General features: G+C 45.8%; 1 protein-coding gene across 1 annotated transcript in view; it reads left to right on the top strand.

Moving 5' to 3' along the window:
• Positions 1–20,214, top strand: part of LOC118012566 (cytochrome P450 27C1) — a 28,754-nt gene extending 8,540 nt beyond the window's left edge. The window contains exons 2-9 of the mRNA XM_035008238.1: positions 3,766–3,956; positions 5,130–5,329; positions 6,670–6,879; positions 8,074–8,237; positions 11,862–12,028; positions 13,699–13,777; positions 14,261–14,464; positions 19,264–20,214. Of these exons, the coding sequence (XP_034864129.1) occupies positions 3,766–3,956; positions 5,130–5,329; positions 6,670–6,879; positions 8,074–8,237; positions 11,862–12,028; positions 13,699–13,777; positions 14,261–14,464; positions 19,264–19,380 (1,332 nt within the window). The 3' untranslated portion in view covers positions 19,381–20,214. The remainder of the gene's footprint in view (positions 1–3,765; positions 3,957–5,129; positions 5,330–6,669; positions 6,880–8,073; positions 8,238–11,861; positions 12,029–13,698; positions 13,778–14,260; positions 14,465–19,263) is intronic.
• Positions 20,215–20,548: the final 334 nt, after the last annotated feature.

Here is a 20,548-nt window from a genome sequence, read left to right as displayed (position 1 = left end):
ATTGTGGTCTGAGAATATGCAGGGAATAATCTCAATCTTTTGGTATTGGTTGAGACCTGATTTGTGACCCAGTATGTGGTCTATTCTGGAGAAAGTTCCATGTGCGCTCGAGAAGAATGAGTATTCTGTTGTTTAGGGTGGAATGTTCTGTAAATATCTATGAGGTCCATCTGGTCCAATGTATCATTCAAAGCTCTTATTTCCTTGTTGATTTTCTACTTAGATGATCTATCCATTGCTGAGAGTGGAGTATGGAGGTCTCCTACAATTAACGTATTGTTATCAATATGACTCTTTATTTTGGTTAACAATTGGCTTATGTAGATGGCTGCTCCCATGTTGGGGGCATAGATATTTACAATTGTTAGATCTTCTTGTTGGATTGACCCTTTAAGAATGATAGAGTGTCCTTCTGTGTCTCTTATTACAGACTTTAGTTTAAAATCGAATTTGTCTGATATAAGAATTGCTACCCCAGCTTTCTTTTGAGGTCCGCTGGCATGGAACATGGATCTCCATCCCTTCACTTTCAGTCTGGATGTATCTTTAGGTTCAAAATGAGTCTCTTGTAGACAGCGTATGAATGAGTCCTGTCTTTTTATCCAGTCTGCAACCCTGGGCCGTTTTATGGGAGCGTTTAGGCCATTCACGTTGAGAGTGATTATCGAAAGATATGAATTAATTGTCATCATGTTGCCTGTGAAGACATTGTTTTTATAGATTGTCCCTGTAAATTCCTGTTGTATATCACTGTTAGGGTCTTTCTCCTTTTATAGAACCCCCCTTAATATTTCTTGCAGGGCCGGCTTAGTGGTCACATATTCTTTCAGTTTCTGCCAGTTGTGGAAACTCTGCATCTCTCCATCCATTCTAAATGACAGCCTTGTCGGATAAAGTATTCTTGGCTGCATGTTCTTCGCATTTAGTACCCTGAATATGTCTTGCCAGGCCTTTCTGGCTTGCCAGGTCTCTGTGGATAGGTCTGATGTTATTCTGATGTTCCTCCCTCTGTACGTAAGGAATCTCTTCCCCCTAACTGCCTTTAAGATGGTTTCCTTGGTTCTAAGATTTGCAAGTTTTTCTATTACATGCTGGGGTGTTGGCCTGTTTTCCTTGATCTTGGGAGGGGTCCTCTCTGCCTCTAGGATGTGAATGTTTCATTCCCCAGATTAGGGAAGTTCTCAGCTACGATTTGCTCAAATACATCTTCTAGTCCTCTCTCTCTTTCCACTCCCTCCGGGATTCCAATTATTCTGACATTGGAATGCCTCATGGTGTCACTTATTTCTCTGATTCTATTTTCATGGATTCTGAGTTTTTTTTCCCTGGTCTCCTCTTTTCCCTTTTTATCTATTATACTGTCTTCCAGATCGCTTATTCTCTCTTCTGTCTCAGTTACCCTAGCTGTTAGATTATCTAGATTGGATTGGATCTCATTGATAGCATTTTTTTTTAAAGATTTTATTTATTTATTTGAGAGAGAGAGACTGAGAGAGAGAGAGCATGAAAGGGGGGAGGGTCGGAGGGAGAAGCAGACTCCCTGCCGAGCAGGGAGCCCGATGTGGGACTCGATCCAGGGACTCCAGGATCATGACCTGAACCGAAGGCAGTCGCTTAACCAACTGAGCCACTCAGGCGCCCTCATTGATAGCATTTTTAAGTTCTGCTAATTCACCTTTCATTTCTGCCCTTAGAGGCTCTATGTTGCCATTAATTGATTTCTCCATTCTAGCCATTGTCTTCACAATTGCTAGCCTGAATTCCATCTCTGACATCTTGGTTATGTCTGCATCCATTTGTAAATCTGCAGCATAAGTCATAATCTCTGAGTCTTTTCTATTTTGGGGGTTCCTCCTCCTAGTCATTCTGTTGACGGGTGTTTGAGGGAATGTATAGAGTCGAAATTATTGACCAGAACCCAAGCAAGATGCACCTGTTTTCTTGGGACCTTAGGGTTGCTGGCCTCTTGTTTTCTCAGCCTGTCTTCTGCGGGAGGGGCCTGCCGCGCTGTTACTCAGGCAACCCTGTTCGGGTGGAGTTGCCCTGCGCCCCTGTGGCAGGGGATGGGCTCAGTGGGAATCAGTCTTTGGGGCTTTTGTTCTCTGGTGCCTTTCCCTGGTGACTTTCCGCAACTCTCCCATGAGTCAGAGCAGAAGAGACCATTTCCAGCCCTCTGCCTCAGAGCGGAGAGATCACAGTCTGTCCTTCAGTGAGCTCTCCAGGCCACATCATCTCCGTCTCTGTCCGAACCCTCTCCGTCTCTGTCCGTGTTGCTATAAACAGCAATGTCCTGGGTTGTGCGCCCCTCCGCAGCGCTCCCAGTCCTGCCTCCAGGTCAGGGCACGTCTCTGCCCTTCGTGCTTCTAAAACCACCAGCTGCTCCCAGTTCGCCCCCTCGACCCCGCTGCTCCTGGTTTCCACCCCGGGGGCTGCCCTAAAGTCCTTTCCTGATGCTACCGGTCTGTGAGTCTGTGCCCCGTCCGCAGCGTGCGAGGCTGTCACTCACCGGTGGTGTAGGATCCCCATGGCCAGGCACCCTCCCGCTGCCGTTTTTCCTCTGATATCTGCCCATGGAATCACAGCTCCCTGCTTCATACCTCAAAACCAACCACCTGTGATATTGTTTGTAGAGATCCAGATCTTCTTACACCTCAGGCTGGTTTCGTGGGTGCTCAGAGTGGTCTGGTGGATATCCAGCTCAATTCCGGGGACCAGTTGGAATAGGGTCCCCTACTTCTCCGCCATCTTTCCTTCTCTCTTACTGTTGCTTTTGTAGCAAGTTTTGAAATAGAGAAAAGGGAAGTCTTCAACTTTGCTCTTTTTTTTTTTTTAGGGTTGTTTTCTATTCTTGGTCCCTTGCATTTCCATTTTAAGCTTGTTAATTTTCTACAAAGAGGTCAACAGAAATTCTGATAGAGATTATGTTGAATCTATGGGTCAATTTGGGGAGTATTCCCATCTTAATAATATTAAGTCTTCCAACCCATGAACATGGGATATGTCTCCTTTAATTTCTTTCAATGATCTCTTATGGCTTTCAAAGTATAAGTTTTGCACTTTCTTTGTTAAATTTATTTCTAAGCATTTTATTGTTTTTGATGCTATTATAAATGGAATTGTTTTCTTACTTTTCTTTTGGGATTGTTCATTGCTAGTATATGGAAATACAACTGACTTTTGTATATTGATCTTATATCCTGCAAGCTTGCTGAACTTGTTTATTAGCTCAGATAGTTTTCTAGTGGATTCCTTAGAATTTTCTATATGGGAGATCCATGTCTTCTCTGATTAAAGGTAGCTTTACTTCTCTCTTTCTAATCTGGATGCTTTCTTTCATTTTCTTGCTGGGGGCCATTTTTACAGGTTCATTACAGATTGCCTGCAGAGGGCTCTCTCTCTGCAGAACAGGGTGGCAGAGCTGCTGAGGGTCTGGGTCAGGGGCTGGCACAGTCTTTTCGGCTCAGGCCATTGAAGGCTCTGCAGTTCATTTCCATCCATAATGACATTTCTCTCCTGTTGCTCCACACAGCTAAGTATTGTTAAAAACATAGCTCTAAAGAATAAGAAAACTTATGTGAATATGGTTAATGACGTTCAAGTACATTTATCTCAGGAATATGTAAAGTTACAACTCTGATTCAGCTCTGTATAATGTAGAGCTTTCCTCTGCCCCAATTTTCTCTCCCCTAACACATAGAAATGTTTATGTCAAAGGTATATCATATCTGTATTTTTTCCTTTTTTGGTTTCTCCATGGTATTGCAGCAGAAGCACACACAGGAATATGGAAAAATCTTCAAGTCTCACTTTGGTCTTCAGTCTGTAGTATCTATTGCAGACCGAGACATGGTGGCTCAGGTGCTCCGGGCAGAGGGGGCCATGCCCCAGAGAGCCGACATGGGGTCCTGGCAGGAGTACCGACACTTACGAGGGAGATCCACCGGGCTCATCTCGGCGTGAGTATGTGGCCTGGGTGGACCATGGTTGGGAGACCCCTGCCTCGAGGCTGGGCTCTGAAAACCAGTCTTTAATAAACTGCACAACTCCCAGTGGAGTAGTGTCAAAATAGCGTCTTTGCATGATCTCCTAAATACTGGTGCTGAGGGCCCTGTCCCTTCTCCTCTGGGAAGAGATTTGATGGCAGGGACAAGGTCGGGTCACACGAGCTTGGGAGAGGGGAGGAATTGTTTCTCAAGCAGTGCTCGGAGGCTGTAGGTGTCCTCTCAGTGACAACCAAGTGGGGGGTGGATCACAGAGCTGATCTGTGGGCAGGGAAGGAGGCAGGCAGCTGCTTTAGGAGGCCCTGAAGAGGGGCTAAGATCCTTCCTGCATGGATCACTATGTGATGCAGTTCTCGTCTCATAACAGGCTATGATTATTACTTGTAAACAAGGCTCACCGACACCTCTGTGCCCCTAAGAGCTAATCAGCCCAGTCCCAGGCAGGAAGGAGAACACAGAGCATCTGTGGATCCCCTGGTCCAAATCCCTTTGGTTAGGAATTTTATTTGTGATTCTTTATATATATATATATATATATGCCCTATGCATGAATTGGGGAGAAACACAACCATAGGATTCTCAAATGAGGTAAATAAAAGCTGGGACTGGACATCACCAGAGTCCCTCAACTTCTGCTCTGAGGGAAATAATCAAATACCTCCTCCCCATTGGTCCAGCCCTGGAGGGGAGTGGCCAAATGCTGCAAAAGCTCTTTGCTCTCTGCACCATCACCTGCGGCTTGGCATCCACTATCCACTCTCTGCCCAGGAGCTCAGTTCAGGACTCAGGGTTCAGGAGTTTATACACATAAACCTTTTTCTCTTTTGCTAATCACAACAGCCTCGTGTCTCATTATTATAACAGTTTTGCAAGGTTTTTCAAAGGAAATCATATTACTTTCATAAAGATGATTCCCAGGGGCAGTTTTTCCCCTTAAAGTTTGCTTCAAGGGGAACAGACGGCAAGGCTGAAGTTACTCTCCTCTCCCTGCACAGTATCTTAATTCCATTTGGATCGGAAGACCTTGTTGGCTTTTTTATTGCTGGGGAAACTCTTAGAGGTTCCCTGAGTTCTTTTCCAGAATGTCAGTGGAAGTAAGATTATTTGAAGCTCACTTTACTCTTCTAGGGAGGGTGAACAGTGGCTCAAGATGAGACGTGTATTGAGACAAAGAATTCTGAAACCAAGAGATGTGGCCGTTTTTTCAGGAGAAATCAACCAAGTTATTGCTGATTTAATTAAAAGAATCTACATCCTCAAGAGCCAGGCAGGAGATGGAGAAACTGTGACCAATGTCAATGAACTTTTCTTCAAATATTCAATGGAAGGTGAGGTGAAGTCAGGAGGTAGATGGAAGAAAGGACATTTGCCCAAAATGATAGTTCTCATCCACTGGGCATGCCCTGTGTCCCCGGCAGGCACTGTGCTGAGCCCCGCACATACACACCCATAGCCCTCACGGTGCAAACTTAGCCAGGTGTTCCACCGCCACTGGTTTACAAGTGGGGAAACTGAAAACCTGCCTCCATTTTTAGTGACAGAAACTTAGTTTCAAATCCAGGTCTATTTAACTCAAGAATCATGCTCCTTATTCCTGCACATTTTGCTTTAGCACAGTTTGTAGCAAACAGAAGTTTGGAGGGCCTCTACCACAGTCATTCTGGCTTTTAAAATTCATGTGGGATGGGTAGGACATTCCCATCCATGTCCTAAAGTCAAAAATCAAACCCCAAAGGTAGTCATTGAAAAGTCCCCGCCCTCTCCCTCTCTCTTGACCTGGGGAGGTCACCAGTTTCTTTAAGGGATACATGTGAATATTCTTTTTTTTTTTTTTTTTTTTGGTTAGAGGAGGAGAGAGAGACAGAGCACAAGCAGGGGGAGGGACAGGCAAGGCAGAGGGAGAAGCAGCCTCCCCGCTGAGCAAGGAGCCTGATGTGGGGCTCCATCCCAGGACTCTGGGATCATGACCTGAGCCGAAGGCAGACGCTTAACCTACTGAGCCGACAGGTGTCCCTACCTTTTACTTAAAAAAAAACCAAAACAAAACAGTAGTGAACCAAACATCTTGTTTTGTACTTTGCTTTTTCCCAAGGACCTTCCTTCTATCAGGGTTCTCCTTTTTTAAAAGTGAGTTTACCTTATTTCAAATTTAATTTTTAAGTTAACTTTTTAAAGTTATATTAATGCTCCCTGAACAAAGTAACGAAATCAACAGAGAGATGAGTTGTAAAAACAGTGGAAAATCCTGCTTTTCCTGATTCATTGAGGCTGTTTCCTCTGCTCCTGAGGCTCTCTGGGGCTCCCCCCTTCCTGGCCCAGAGGAGCCACCTTTCAATTCCCCAACGTTGGGCAAGTGGCCAAAAGGTTGGGGACTTTGCATCCTGGGTCTTGAACAAACCCTCGGGAGGGGAGGGAGGGAGGGGGTGTGATGCGGCTGAGCCCTGCCAGGCAGAAGGAATGACCTGCCGACCTGTTTTCCATCAGCACTGAATACTCAGAGCCCTGTAGCTCAGGACCTGGTAGAGGAAACCTCTGGTGATACAGTAGAACCTCGCTGGAGGAAGGCACCTCGATTACTTTTGCAACTTACTTTTATGGCTGGATATTGCATGTTGATACTGTGAGTAATGGAGAAGAAGAGGGTTTTTAAACTCTCTCTCCTGTGCAGGGGTGGCCACCATCCTTTATGAGAGCCGCCTGGGCTGCCTGGAGAATAGCGTCCCACAGCCCACCGTGGACTACATCGAGGCTCTGGGGCTCATGTTCAGCATGTTCAAGACCTCCATGTACGCGGGCGCCATCCCCAGGTGGCTGCGCCCCTTCATCCCGAAACCCTGGCGGGAGTTCTGCAGGTCCTGGGACGGACTCTTCAAATTCAGTAAGAGAAGAATCGAGGGGCACCTGTTGTCTCACCAGTTGACACAACTGCGTGGATCGTGGTGCATCTGATGCTCATGCCGCCGGCGGGGTGACGTTCCGGAGGGTGGCCTGATGCAGTTGCGCGTTTTTACTTGGACCCGGTCGGTATTTGGCTCGGCTTCTCAGATGACGAGATGCATGTGGGTTGCCACTATCAGCAACACGACGGAGTTCTCCTTTTTAAATTCTTTTTATTGTGACAAACATGCTAGCGGTGATTTATGCAAGTAAATGTTGTCTAAGGGAGATGATGACTTTGGTCCAGTAATTCTGTCAGTGCTTGAGATGGACAGCGTTTTGGGCCTGTGCACTTTCACTCGAACATTCTCATTTGCAGCTTTTTGGAAAGAGACAACTTCCTCTGGCAAAACAAACTAGGAAACAATACTGTGTTCAAACCCAGCAAAGCGAGATTAGTTTCCCTACATAGCTAACCAAGAATTTCCAAAAAGAAAAGCTTTGCAAAATGTTTGTTAGAACAATGTTTTTAGAACAACACTGACATTGAAAGATGTGTCCCATAGTGTCTTTTGAAGGCCAACATTTATTTGAATATGTAAGTTCTAATGGATTGAAAGTGCCACTATCTTTTTATGTAACATGGCCTTTACGCTCACTCCATTCTGTCTTCTGGAAACATAGTAGGAAAAAAAAAAAAGAAGGGATCTGTAGTTTTGTTACTCCAAAGCTTTCTTGGCTCTTTGATGAGTAAAGCAAACATTTGCAAGTATCTTTTGCATTATTTTTAGAGAGGAAGAGATGCTTAGCTTGTCTTTAACTTTTTTTTCAAGATTTTATTTATTTACTTGAGAGAAAGAAAGAGATAGTGAGAGAGAGCATGAATGGGGGTCGGAGAGGGAGAAACAGGCTTCCCGCAGAGCAGGGAGCCTGACCTGGGACTCGATCCCAGGACCTTGGGATCATGACCTGAGCCAAAGGAAGATGCCTAACCGACTGAGCCACCCAGGTGCCCATGTCTTTAACTTTTCATTCATTTATACAAACAAGCACGTGGATGAGCTTCCCAGGTTGACAGTAAATCGACCTGGGTTTCGTTTAGCTTTGGAACCTGCCACAGATTAAGTTATTGGGAGGATGAAGAGATTACTCTCAACCAAAACTTTTTTCAAAAGAAATAACTCTTTTCAAACAGGCCAAATCCACGTTGACAACAAGCTGAGGGACATACAGTGCCACATGGACCGTGGGGAGAGCGTGAGTGGGGGGCTGCTCACATGCCTCTTCCTCAGTCAGGAGCTGACGCTGGAGGAGATCTACGCCAACACCACAGAGATGCTGCTGGCTGGTGTTGACACGGTGAGCATCTCAGCCTTGCTCTCTTCTTGATAAGCAAAGCACAGCTGAAGCCGGGGGCCTTTCCGAGTAATCTCATATGTGCATTTGTGTTGGTGCTAACTGAACATCTGCTTCACTGCTGAATGTCTCCAGGAGGAAACTCTAACATTTAAATAATATACATGTATTTTAAAATGTAAAACCATAATTCTGCAAAAAAATGCAACCCCCATTCAGTTATCATGCACACAAAGTAACAATATGTTTTAAAGTTTAAAAATCATTCCCGATTTGCAAGCATTGGTCCATTGCTTCATAATATCAAAAATGAAGAAGGCACAGACGTTAGAAACCTTATTATTTATCATTTAAAGTGTTGCAGGTCATGGAGGACTCCCCAATTCATTTTATAAAGCCACCGTCACTTTTAAACCAAAACCTGCTAATGAGAGCACAAAGAAAGAAAAGTTTAATAAACAGTTCGACTTATGAATATGTGTCTATCAGTCTTTTTTTTTTTAAGGTTTTATTTATTTATTTGTCAGAGAGAGCGAGAGAGCGCATGAGCTGGGGGGAGAAGCAGATGGAGAGGGAGAGGCAGACTCTCCACTGAGCAAAGAGCCCAAAGTGGGACTGGATCCCAGACCCTGGGATCATGACCTGAGCTGAAGGCAGACACTTAACCAACTGAGCCATCCAGGCACCCCATGTCTATCAGTCTTAAGTAAGATCCCGATGAATAGATTTATTGTAACAGATGAATAACCTACTGTGACCAAGGAAGGATGAATATCCAAATGAAACAAAGCACTGTCAATGGACTGGGTGGGAATTGCATCCCCTGTTGTTAAGTGAGAAATGAAGCCACAGAAACTGTGTATGCCGTGCTCCCGTTGGTAAAACAAACAGTGGCCCGGCCCCTGCCCGTCTGTGTGCACGTCCGTACCTGTATGTGATTTTATGAGTGTGGAGGAAGTATGGAGGGTGCACACTGGGTTGTTAACATGGGTTACCTGCCTGGGGGGTGGGGAGTGGTGGGGGGATAGGAGCCAAGTTTCCTTCTAAAACATATGTGTAATAGGATACATTTATTCATGTATGAAAAATGATATACATATGGATATATGTACAGAGAAATTTTTAAATTTGCTAAAAGAAGTAGTGAAACAGGAAAAAGCAGGGCTAGGCTTTTAGTATTTGGTGGAGGAAAAGTTAGTTGCGTGAAATAATTAAGATTTGCCTGGTGCTTTACTCTTTCCAAAGCCCTTCAAAACTAAACAAATAAGCTCATGAACTCAAACCTTTTCCTTTACAGGAGTGCTTCCTGAACTTGAATAAGGCACAGACCTTCTGTTTAAAGGGAGAACCCCCTCCCCCAGGGTTGACATTGTTTTTATTATGATGTCACATAAACATGTAAAAGCAAAAAACAGTAAAAACTCCTTATTCTTATGGATCTTCTACAACAATAAAACAATTTAACCAATGAAATCAATGTGATCAATGAAAATTCTAATCAGTCATGTGAATGTGATGGGTGGTGTGGGTTTGCTTGAATGGGGAAGGGATGAGTGAGTGGTTGACCTTGCCTCTGAACGGATTTGGGTGCGTTGTCCCTCCTGCCCCCTTGTGGTAACTAAGAGCATCACATGAGGTGGAGCGCAGAAAGGACCGTTCCTACCAGAGGCCCCTGGAGGCCACATCAGCAGAAGCGTTCTTACAATTCATATTCATTTTCTAAAATATTACTTAAAAAACTTTATTTCAGTATAATTTATGCAAAAGAAACTGCATCCTTTTAAACCGTACAATTTGATATAAGTTGTTGGCAGATACTGGATAAGCACAAATGCAATCATTTATGAAACTACCACCACCATCAAGATCCTGAACATTTCTACCACCCTTGGAATTTCCTTACCCCCATTTCCGTCCGTCTCTCCCTGCCCCAGGCAACCGCTGATCTGCTTTCTGATGCTGAGCATCAGTTCGCACTTTTCTAGAAATTTATAGGAATGGAATTATTCAGTGTGTATTTTGCATCCAGCTTCATTCAGTCAGCAGATGATTTCAGGATTCACCGATGTAGTTGCATATCAAAGTAGTTTATTCTTTTTTATTATGGAGTACAGGCATCCCTCGCTTTACTGTGCTTCACAGATTAATGTGTTGTTTTTATTTTACAAATTGAAGGTTTGTGGCCACCCTGCATTGAGCAAGTCTATCGGCTCTATTTTTACAACAGCATCTGCTCACTTTGTGTCTCCATGTCACGTTTTGCTAATTCTCATGATATTTCAAACATTTTCATTATTATTATATCTGTTATAACAATATATAATACACGTTATATTGTATAATATATAAGTATATATTATATTTGTTATAATAACATATAAAAATAGAATCATTGGTCTGTGCTCAGTGGGTGATTAGGACTTGCTGAAAGCTCAGGTGATGGTTAACATTTTTTAGGAATAAAGTATTTTTAAATTAAAGTGGGCACATTGTTGTTTTAGACATAATGTTATTGCATACTAAATAGGTTACAGTATAATGTAAACATAGCTTTTATTTGCACTAGGAAAGCAAACAATTCATTTGACTTGCTTTATTGTGATACTTGTTTTATTGTGGTGGTATGGAACCCAATCCACAATATCTCCAAGGTACGCCTGTAGTATTCCATTGTATGGATATACCGCATTTGGTTTTTCCACAGAAATGTGATTTTAATAGAAATTTCTAAATTTTTTCCTTATCATTTATAAGGAAGAACTTGAACATTATATATTATAGGAGAGCTTGCCCTCTAAAAATTTAAAATATCTATTACAGGGAAATGATATCAGTATGGTCTACTGACTTTTTTAGGTAAAAGAAAAGGCATTTATACTGTGGACTTTCCTTGTTTATGAGAGTGAAATACAGTCACATAGATAATTGGGAAAATTGTAGTGAGAGTCTTGGAACCTAGGAGAATAAGATATAATTATTTTCAATAACCAGAAATTTAATTCTTCAGTCTGAGACGTGGTATAAAAAAAATGGTACTGTTTTGCATAAATGATCTATTAAATTCTTATAAGTTGCTTTACTTGAGAAGAGCATGGAAACAGTGGAGGACAAATACCGCCCCTCCCCCCACCAGGAGGCAGCCAGAGCAGGCCCGCCCAGCCATCGTGGGCCTGCGCAGTGCCAGACTGAACAGTTCTGGGCTGACCGGCAGGCTCCGGCCCTTCCTAGCAAAAAACCAGATGACCCTTGCAAAGAAGGTCACGGAAAGTTCCAGGCACCACTTCCAGGCTTGACCAGCATCCTTAGGTCCTCTCGGACGCCATCGAAGAGGATTGCTCTTATGTGATCCAAAAAAGTTCAAAAATAATTTCTCCTGCAGCCCTTCATTGAAAGAGCGATTGAATCACATAGCTGATGCTACTTTCCAAAAATATTTGTTTTTTTTCTGGCGTGATTTAGGGAAAGTCAGCTTTTGCTTTGCTAAGCCCTAACGTGCTCAGATAGAGTTGAATGGACATGACTTTGCACGTGGGCTTATGCTTACGTGACTTCCTGGCCGAGGTTGCCTGCTGCTTAAGCCCTGGTGTTATTCACCTACGTGCCCGTGCCTGCCTGTTTCTTTATCAGACATCCTTCACCTTATCCTGGGCAGTGTATCTCCTCGCGAGGCACCCAGAAGTGCAGCAGACCGTGTACCGGGAGATCGTTAAGAATTTGGGGGAAAGGCACGTCCCAACGGCAGCCGACGTCCCCAAAGTCCCACTGGTCAGAGCTCTGCTGAAGGAAACGCTGAGGTAAAAGGCTCACCAAAATTCATGTCAAAAACTGTCTTTTACGATGGACTCTGAAAAACAAACAGGGTTCTGGAGGGGAGGGGGGTGGGAGGATGGGTTAGCCTGGTGGTGGGTATTGAGGAGGGCACATTCTGCATGGAGCACTGGGTGTTGTGCACAAACAATGAATCATGGAACACTTCATCTAAAACTAATGATGTAATGTATGGGGATTAACATAAGAATAAAAAAAAAACAAAGAAAAAAAAAACAACAAAAACTGTCTTTTAAGTCTCTGATTCTTTATCACTATGATTTTGTGCTTTGGACTTAAAAACCAGGTCCAAAACAAGTGGGCCAACAACCTTCAGGGGCCAAAATGTTAGGGAAGGAGATGGTTACAACTATCTGTTTCCTCTCTGCCCTTGTCAGAATAGCAGACAGGCTGTTCTGCTTTACGGCATGAAATACTCGTTGTTCTTCATAAAGCTCTTTGGAGCCATCACCCCATGACATGGTACCTGCTTTAGTCATTTGGTTCACCAAGCTCCCCAGCATGCTCCGGGATCAGTACTCCATGGTTCCTGTTCCTCTGAAAGCAAAGCAGAACAAGACGGATTGATCAGGAAAATAGTTTGGGCTGTTTGGCTAATTACCAAACCTGCTTACTGTGGTTCTTGTGTGGCTATGCTAGTTAGATTGGTGACACCAAGTGGACTCGTGCGCTCCTGGACAGGGCTTTACCAACACTTGGAAAAGCCTGGACGTGAGGGATATGGGTGGCCTTGGGTGGGTTTGGGTGGGAGGTAGGATCAGGTGGCCAGTGAGATTTCTTCCTCCTTTGAGGTTCGAGGATTCTGAGGTTCAAGGATTTTGTTGAGGAACTGCCACGTAGAAGAGCAGAAGTGGATACATGGTATACCCTACAATAATTCTTTTAAACTTGACTTGATAATGGTGTTTCAAGTTGTGGTGCATCCTTAATCCACAGCATGTTGTTTAACCTCGGGGGGGAAAAAGCTAGCTGTGTGTTTACTGGTATTCGTCGATTGCAGCTTTATTCAGAGTTTTCTCTGGATTGCCTCTCGGAGACAGCCCAAAAGCTGAAGTAGAGCATTTCTCAACATGTGTTTCCAGGGCCCCTGAGTCCTGTGGACTGTTCCTTGATAAAGGGGGTCCCATGCACACATAAATTTCCCAGACTTGGGATTATCCCTTCTGGGAACACAGTAGCACGTTCAAAACTCTGCTTTGTGTTTCATAAACATTTTTGACTAGGGGACCTGTTTTCCCATTCCTTAGACTACTCCCTGGCCAAAGCTAAGGAGCCACGAAGATCCTTATGAGATTTCCTAGTTGAAACTGGACCGCAAGTTACGTTTTAGAAAAATGAAAATGGCAAAATGTCCAGATTTTTGAAAGTTTAGCAAAGTAATTTAAAAGTGACCACCCCATTCCTACTTCTTTTTTTTTTTTTTTAAAGATTTTATTTATTTATTTGACAGAGAAAGACACAGTGAGAGAGGGAACACAAGCAGGGGGAGTGGGAGAGGGAGAAGCAGACTCCCTGCTGAGCAGGGAGCCCGATGCGGGACTCGATCCAGGGACTCCAGGATCATGACCTGAGCCGAAGGCAGTCGCTTAACCAACTGAGCCACCCAGGCGCCCTCCCATTCCTGCTTCTTTTCCAGGCTGTTTCCAGTGCTGCCGGGGAATGGCCGAATCACCCAGGAAGACCTGGTCATTGGCGGGTACCTGATTCCCAAAGGCGTGAGTTTGGTTGCCAGGGTATGGGACTTGGGCTCTGCCATGGTGGCTGAGAGGGAAATCTGCTGGTATATTAGGAAGTCCTTGAGCCCAAGCAAATATCAATAAGTTCCTTTCCTACTGCATGTATTTTATAATGAAGATGGGGCTTTGGAAGCAAGGAGGTGCTCATTGCCCTGGCAAAAGCAAAGCCAGATGTTTCTGTAGCTCGCAGGCCTTTCTCCTCCTCCCTCTCTCAGGGGCTGGTGGACACAGCAGCTGTGGGGGTGGGGGGAGAAGTTTGAAGGACTTGAATCTCCTCAGTGGCTGCAGTGGCATGAGAGGTGGGCGTCCACTGAAGGAGGACTGCTCTCCGTGGGGGCCCTTATGTGGCTCCTCCTGGCCAGAAGCACCTCGGGAGGGACTGGCCAACCGGGTTCTTGCCTCTGCTCTGCTTTTGCCTGATCCTATTCTTTATTCCTTTAATATTGCATATGGTGTCCTCAGACCCAGCTGGCCCTCTGCCACTATGCCACGTCCTATGCGGATGAGAACTTCCCTCGGCCCAGGGAGTTCCGGCCGGAGCGCTGGCTGCGGAAGGGAAGCCTGGACCGAGTTGACAACTTTGGGTCCATCCCCTTTGGGTACGGGGTTCGGAGCTGCATCGGGCAGAGAATCGCAGAGCTGGAGATCCACCTCCTCTTGATCCAGGTAGGCGTGTGGGGGCCAGACGTCGGCCTTCTGCCTCGGCCTCATTTCCTGGGCTCCACCAGACCAAGGCTTAGGTGGGAAAGGAGATGTGATTTGGAGAACTCAAGTGCACCAGCTTCATGTTAAATCCCTTTTATATTTTAAAATGCCACCTCCTTGGGTCCCCTGACCACCCACCGAGCCTCTTTTTTCCTTGGAACCGTGGAGCAGCAGTTGGGGCTCTTGGAGGCCTGAGGGCTGGGAGGTATGCATGCTGTGGTGGGTCTACAGGGGTCCAAGAGCTCAGCTCTTCATCGCATGAGGAGCTCTCGACAGAAATGAATGGGAAGGTGTCAAACCAGTGGTCTTTGAATGTTTTGGAGCAGCGAGGGCATTAGGAGGACCCTTAGAATGCAGGTTCCTGGGCCAGCACAGAGAGAGGGATTGGGTGGGTCTGGGGTGGGGCTGCCAGGGGGTTCTGACGCCGGTGATGGCTGGGCCGCACTCTGAGAGACGTGTGAACCAGCCACTTAGGCCGCGCGGCGGTTCTCACGCTTGTTTAGGTTGTGAAACAGCAGGAAGGCTTGGCTTTGTTATATTTAATCTCTTACTATTAAAATGTTGCTCTTCTGCCTATACTGTATTTCAGTTTGTGCTGTAGCATGAGCTAAATCATCTCTGAAGGAAATTTTATAAAAGAAAACACTTTAGTAGAGAAAATTCTACTCATTAGGTTTCCCTGCAAGTTTAGGAAGACTACTGTTAACATAGCCGTGGAAGACCTTGGCCCAAGGTTTGGGAGCTACTGCCATTGACATTGCATTGGAAGAATGTAGAGATTACCTGGTGACCCAGGATCCCCATTTTATTGAGGGGGCAACTGAAGCTCAGAGAGTTGGAGCCACTTGCCACGGTCACAGAGTGGCAGGTGCGTGGCACGATCCAGGTGTCTCGACTCCTTCCTCCATTCCCCCCCATGTCACGGGGGTGCTCTCCTGCAGCCTCACAGAGCTTAGGGCAGGACACTGAGCGGTTAGGACCTCGATGACAGATGGCCTGAGAGAGCGTAAGGCACTATGGAAGCCTGGCCAGCCTGGCAGGGGTGGAGAGGGATTCTGGACGGTCAGCACTTGGGGACGGCTCTGAGAGCTGGGAAGTTGAGGGGCTTCTGCCCAGCCAGAGAGCATGCGGCAGGAGGCGTGGGAGCAGAACACCTCTCCAGGTGGGTGGCTCAGGTGGGAGGAAGCCCGGTGACCAGTGTGTCACATGGTCATCTCCCCCTCAGTGGAGATGCGGTGGCTGCTGGCCAGGCTCAATGGTGTTGCTACCAGCGCAGCCGTTCCTGGGGACGGTGTGGGCCCTGCGGACACTGGCCCATCCCGGCGGCGTCTGACGTGAGAGGCAGCTCGGTGCGGCGTGGATGGCAGTTCCGGGGCAAGCGGACTCAAATCCCAGCTCTGCTGTTTGCGGTTCCGACACTCCGGGCAGGTTTCTCAGCCATGCGAAGCCTACTCCCTTATGCACGAAATGGGCCAAATACCTACTTCTTGGGTGTGTGAGGACACAGTCTGTGCCAGAGAAGTGGAAGCGGCGGTTGTCCCTGCACCTGCTCTGAGTGTCTGCCCTTGGGTGTTCAGGAAGGTCTCATGTTCCGTAAAATTGGCTCCATAGATTCTGCAGCCGCCTCCAGGACAGGCAGAGGCCGCTTCCTACGGAGAGTCGGCCGTGGAGCTTACTGCTCCCCCCGCTCTGGCTGCCTGAAGAACCAGAGGGGACACCACGAGAGCAAGATGGCAGCTGAGGGCACAGAGGCCAGCCCTGCCCGGTGCTCCCGTTGGAAGGGGTCAGAAATGGGGTGTTTGGTGGCAGCGGTGGGGTTTTGTTTGTTTGGTGCTATTAACATACAAATGTACCTGCTGCAGTTTTTCCTTGAGTCCTCATTTCTACTTGTGCAAATAGAGAAACGGAGCATCATTATTCGTAATTGTCAAGGAAAAAAAAAGAGAGAGTGGGCACAAATGAGCCATGCTAGGAATGAGAAAGGAGACATGGCTAAAAATGCAGTCGTTGATTTTTTTAAATCAAGAAAATACCACAAATGGCTTTTTTTTTTTTTGCTAATACATTTGAAGACTTAGATAAAATGTACAATGTACTAGAAAACGTAGGTTGCCCAAATTGACTCAAAAGAGAATAGACCTCAGATACCGAATACATGGAGTTGGTGTTAAGATTTACCTCCCAAGTGTTCCAGACCTAGACAGTTTCATTGCAAGTTTTATCAAACCTTGATGAATGGGTAATCATCATCTTATACAAACAGAGACTAGAAAAAGGAAGTCTCATTTTTATGAGACTGGCATAGCCCCAATATTCAAAACCTGGAGAGGATAATACAAGAAAGGAAAACTACCGGCCAATCTGATTTATTAACAAAGACGGAAAAGGGCGCCTGGGTGGCTCAGTTGGTTAAGCGACTGCCTTCGGCTCAGGTCATGATCCTGGAGTCCCGGGATCGAGTCCCGCATCAGGCTCCCTGCTCGGCAGGGAGCCTGCTTCTCCCTCTGACCCTCCCCCGTCTCATGTGCTCTCTCTCTCTCATTCTGTCTCAAATAAATAAATGAAATCTTTAAAAAAAAAATAAAAAACCCCCCCCAAAAAAACAAAACAAAGACGGAAAATATCCTAAATGAGAAATTGGTAAACCGAATCCAGCAGCGTAGGAAACAGAAGTGCATCCCCAAGCACATCACGTGTATTCAGGAATGCAAGGATGGCCCACCTCAGGGACATCTGTTGATATCATTTGCCACAGTAGCTAATTGAAGGAGGAAAATTATATGACCACCCCCAGAAAGAATTGATAGCATTCCACACACATTCATGAAGAAAATCTCTTAGCACACTTAACGGACGGGCTTTCCTTAACCAAATAAATGGAGTCTCCCCCAGTAGGACAGGGCACATGCCTTTGGCTTCGGAAAGGGAAAGGACATTAATGGAGCTCCGTCAAACGGGAACAGGGTATTTGTATCACACAGAGAATTTTTAGGAAGTACGCTTTAGCTCCTTGGGAGTTGGGATTTGAGGCGCAAGAGGGCTTTGTGTTTTGCTCGTACGTTTCCTGTGTAGTTTGGATTTTTTTTAGTGAGCATAGTGTTGCCCACTCAGAAAGGGAAGAAGGCCATGTGGCATATTGGCCCTGAAGTGAGGAGACCTACACGTGAGTTCTCCTGCCCTGTGGGATGTGCAAGCAGTTCTGCAAAGTCAGAACCGAAGGTCAGAGGTTCGATGTTGTGCTGAAGCTATCTCGATGCTATAACGTGTTGGAGCTGCCGAAATACGGGTCATTCAGCTTGGCTTTTGAAATGTGACAACGAAGGGGGTCCAACATATGTCCCCAGTCAGCCCTGCCCCTTCCCCTGCCTGACCTCCCCTGGAACCCCAGCCCACCTGAGGACCCGTCAGTGGGTCCTGCTGCTTCGCTTGGGGGACAAGGCTAGAGAGGGAGTCGGGGCAGGGCGGGGGTGGGCAGCTTGGATCCCATGTGACATTATATGTTCTCCAAAACTGACACTTCGTTAGGCTGGACTTTATTCTGGACCCAGTGGGCAGCAGGGTAGGGGCCAGCAGCTAGTGTGCTTGTGAGCACGGCCCTTCCACCCCCACCAGGAACCCATGTGTGCTCTGACACGGTCTTTTTTTTTAAGATTTTATTTATTTATTTGACAGAGAGAGATACAGCGAGAGAGGGAACACAAGCAGGGGGAGTGGGAGAGGGAGAAGCAGGCTTCCCATGGAGCAGGGAGCCCGACGTGGGGCTCGATCCCACGACCCTGGGATCATGACCTGAGCCGAAGGCAGACGCTTAACGACTGAGCCACCCGGGCGCCCCTGACATGGGTCTTTAGAGCAGGTTGCCTTCAGTTCCCTAAGCCAACCTGACCTTGAACATCAGGCCAGGGCCAGTTGGTGGCAGAGGTTATTGCTTTAGGCTGATGGATATTTTGGTGCTCTTTAAAACTCACTGTGTGTGTGTTTTTAAAGATTTTATTTATTTGAGAGAGAGAGAGAGAGAGAGAGAGAGAGAGAGAGCATGAGTGGGGGCAAGGGCAAAAAGAGAAGCAGACTCCCCTGCTGAGCAGGGAGCTAGACACAGGGCTTGATCCCAGGACCCTGAGATCAGGACCTGAGCTGAAGGCAGACGCTTAACCGACTGAGCCACCCAGCGCCCCTAAAACTCACTGTTGAGGTACTTTCCAGTTTACCCTGAATGGTAGAGCTGGTTCTCCTTTTGAACCGCAGAAATGAGAAATGGAATCAAAGGTACAGATGGAGAATATTTAAATTGAGGACATTAATCACTGAAGCCTGTTTGGATGATTCACCTGCCAACAGCAGTATGCTCCCCTGGGCCTATATCACCTCAGGTTCCCAGCCGGAGGGAAACCTTGTCCCTCTGTCCTCTTTGCTCCTTTGATTCCTTCTTTACCTCAACCTAAAGAGGAAGCAGAGGAGTTGGAGTTTTGAAATGGCTGAGAAAATGGAAGTAATTTGAATATTGTGTTTGCATATCTTTGTCACGTGAACTTCCCAGTTGCTCAGTGGACAGGCTGGGCTCCTGTGCAGGACCTAGTGCTACTTTCAGACCCACAGCATCCCCCTGACCGGCGATTGGTGTCCTGCACCATGGCCGTGCCCGCTTCCTGGGTTCCCTGCAGCCCATGGCCACTGCAGGAAGATGAGGGGCACTTATTCAGAGCACTGCGAGGCCTCTGTTGTCCCCATTTTGAATCCCCCCTCTCTCTTTCTCTTCTTAGTTGCTTCAGCATTTTGAGATCAAAACATCCTCTTGGACTAAAGCCGTTCCTGCAAAAACCCATGGGCTGCTGATGCCAGGGGGGCCCATCCACGTGCGTTTTGTTAACAGAAAGTGAGCCTGGATTTTTAAACCCAGCCAGCCTCCTGACACAGACCGGGTGTTCCAATGTCACTGATGATGGCGGAGGAGGGAAGCCATCCCTTTTAGAGGCCGTCTTGGTAATAAACTGGCCCCCCATGTTCTGGGGAACTTGTACATCTTTATGCAGAGTAATTTGAAAAGATTATATGACTTTTGCAAACCAGTGTTGCTTTTTCTTTGGAGAAACGACTGTTTAAAAACGAGGGGCACTGAATCCTGGTGTCTCCTCTGTGGTCTTACCCTTGTGCTATACTTGATATTCAATAGTCTCCTATGCATTTGTGCAAGGAAATGTTGGTTTACTTGTAAATTCCGTGCTTGAATATATGTTCTGTCATACTGTACCAGGACTCTATATCAGGAGGCAAATGCAACTTACTGTTTCTAATTAGAAGAGGGAACATTACGAATGTCTCTGTAATACTCTGAGTATGGGAAGAAAGCACCAGAGTCAACATTTTATCCTGAGCACCTGAGATTTAGATCCTGCCGAAGGGTTCAAAATTAAAAGAACCATATTCTTATTTTTCTCTCCAAACTGTTGCTTCCTTTTCTAGTAACTCCTAAAGAAGTTGAAGATTAGCTTTTGTTTGAAAGAAATTATCAATAAAAAATAGAACTCCTTTGAAATCCAGAATAATTGGATTTTCTAACCAAGTGTAAACACTAAGATGTATAAGAAAATCTGACTGTGTGGAATTTCATTGCCTCAGTTGAGAAAAATGAATTAGACAAGGATTGTGGAAAGCCATGTAACTTTAGAACATTTTTATTTCAAGGAAAAATAAACATAAAAGTGGACATGCTATAGATAAAATAATATTTTGATCTTCATGGTGTTATTTTAAATATCTGAACCGGAAATGTGATCCAGCTGTTGGTGCTTATGTAAGGCTCCAACCGGACGCCTTGGGCCTCAGGATTGTTCGCTCACGCCAAGCTCTGTTGCCTTTCATGCTACTTGCTGATCGCTAATAAGAAAGAACACCATTTTGTAACATTCTCCCTGCATAGTCATGCTTGAAACTGCTTCTTCTCAATCCCACAAATCTTTTCACAGAGTCCTTCCCCCAAATCACTTGCCTACTAATACATACCATACATCTCCCCCTGCACTTTAGTCATGCCGCAAAGTAACCCTT

This window comes from Mirounga leonina, unplaced genomic scaffold, assembly GCF_011800145.1.
Source record: "Mirounga leonina isolate KUSES-001 unplaced genomic scaffold, KU_Mleo_1.0 Mir_151, whole genome shotgun sequence".
Classification (NCBI taxonomy): Eukaryota; Metazoa; Chordata; class Mammalia; order Carnivora; family Phocidae; genus Mirounga; species Mirounga leonina.
The sequence above is the reverse complement of the archived record's forward strand: the minus strand, read 5'-3'. Positions and strand labels throughout refer to the sequence as shown.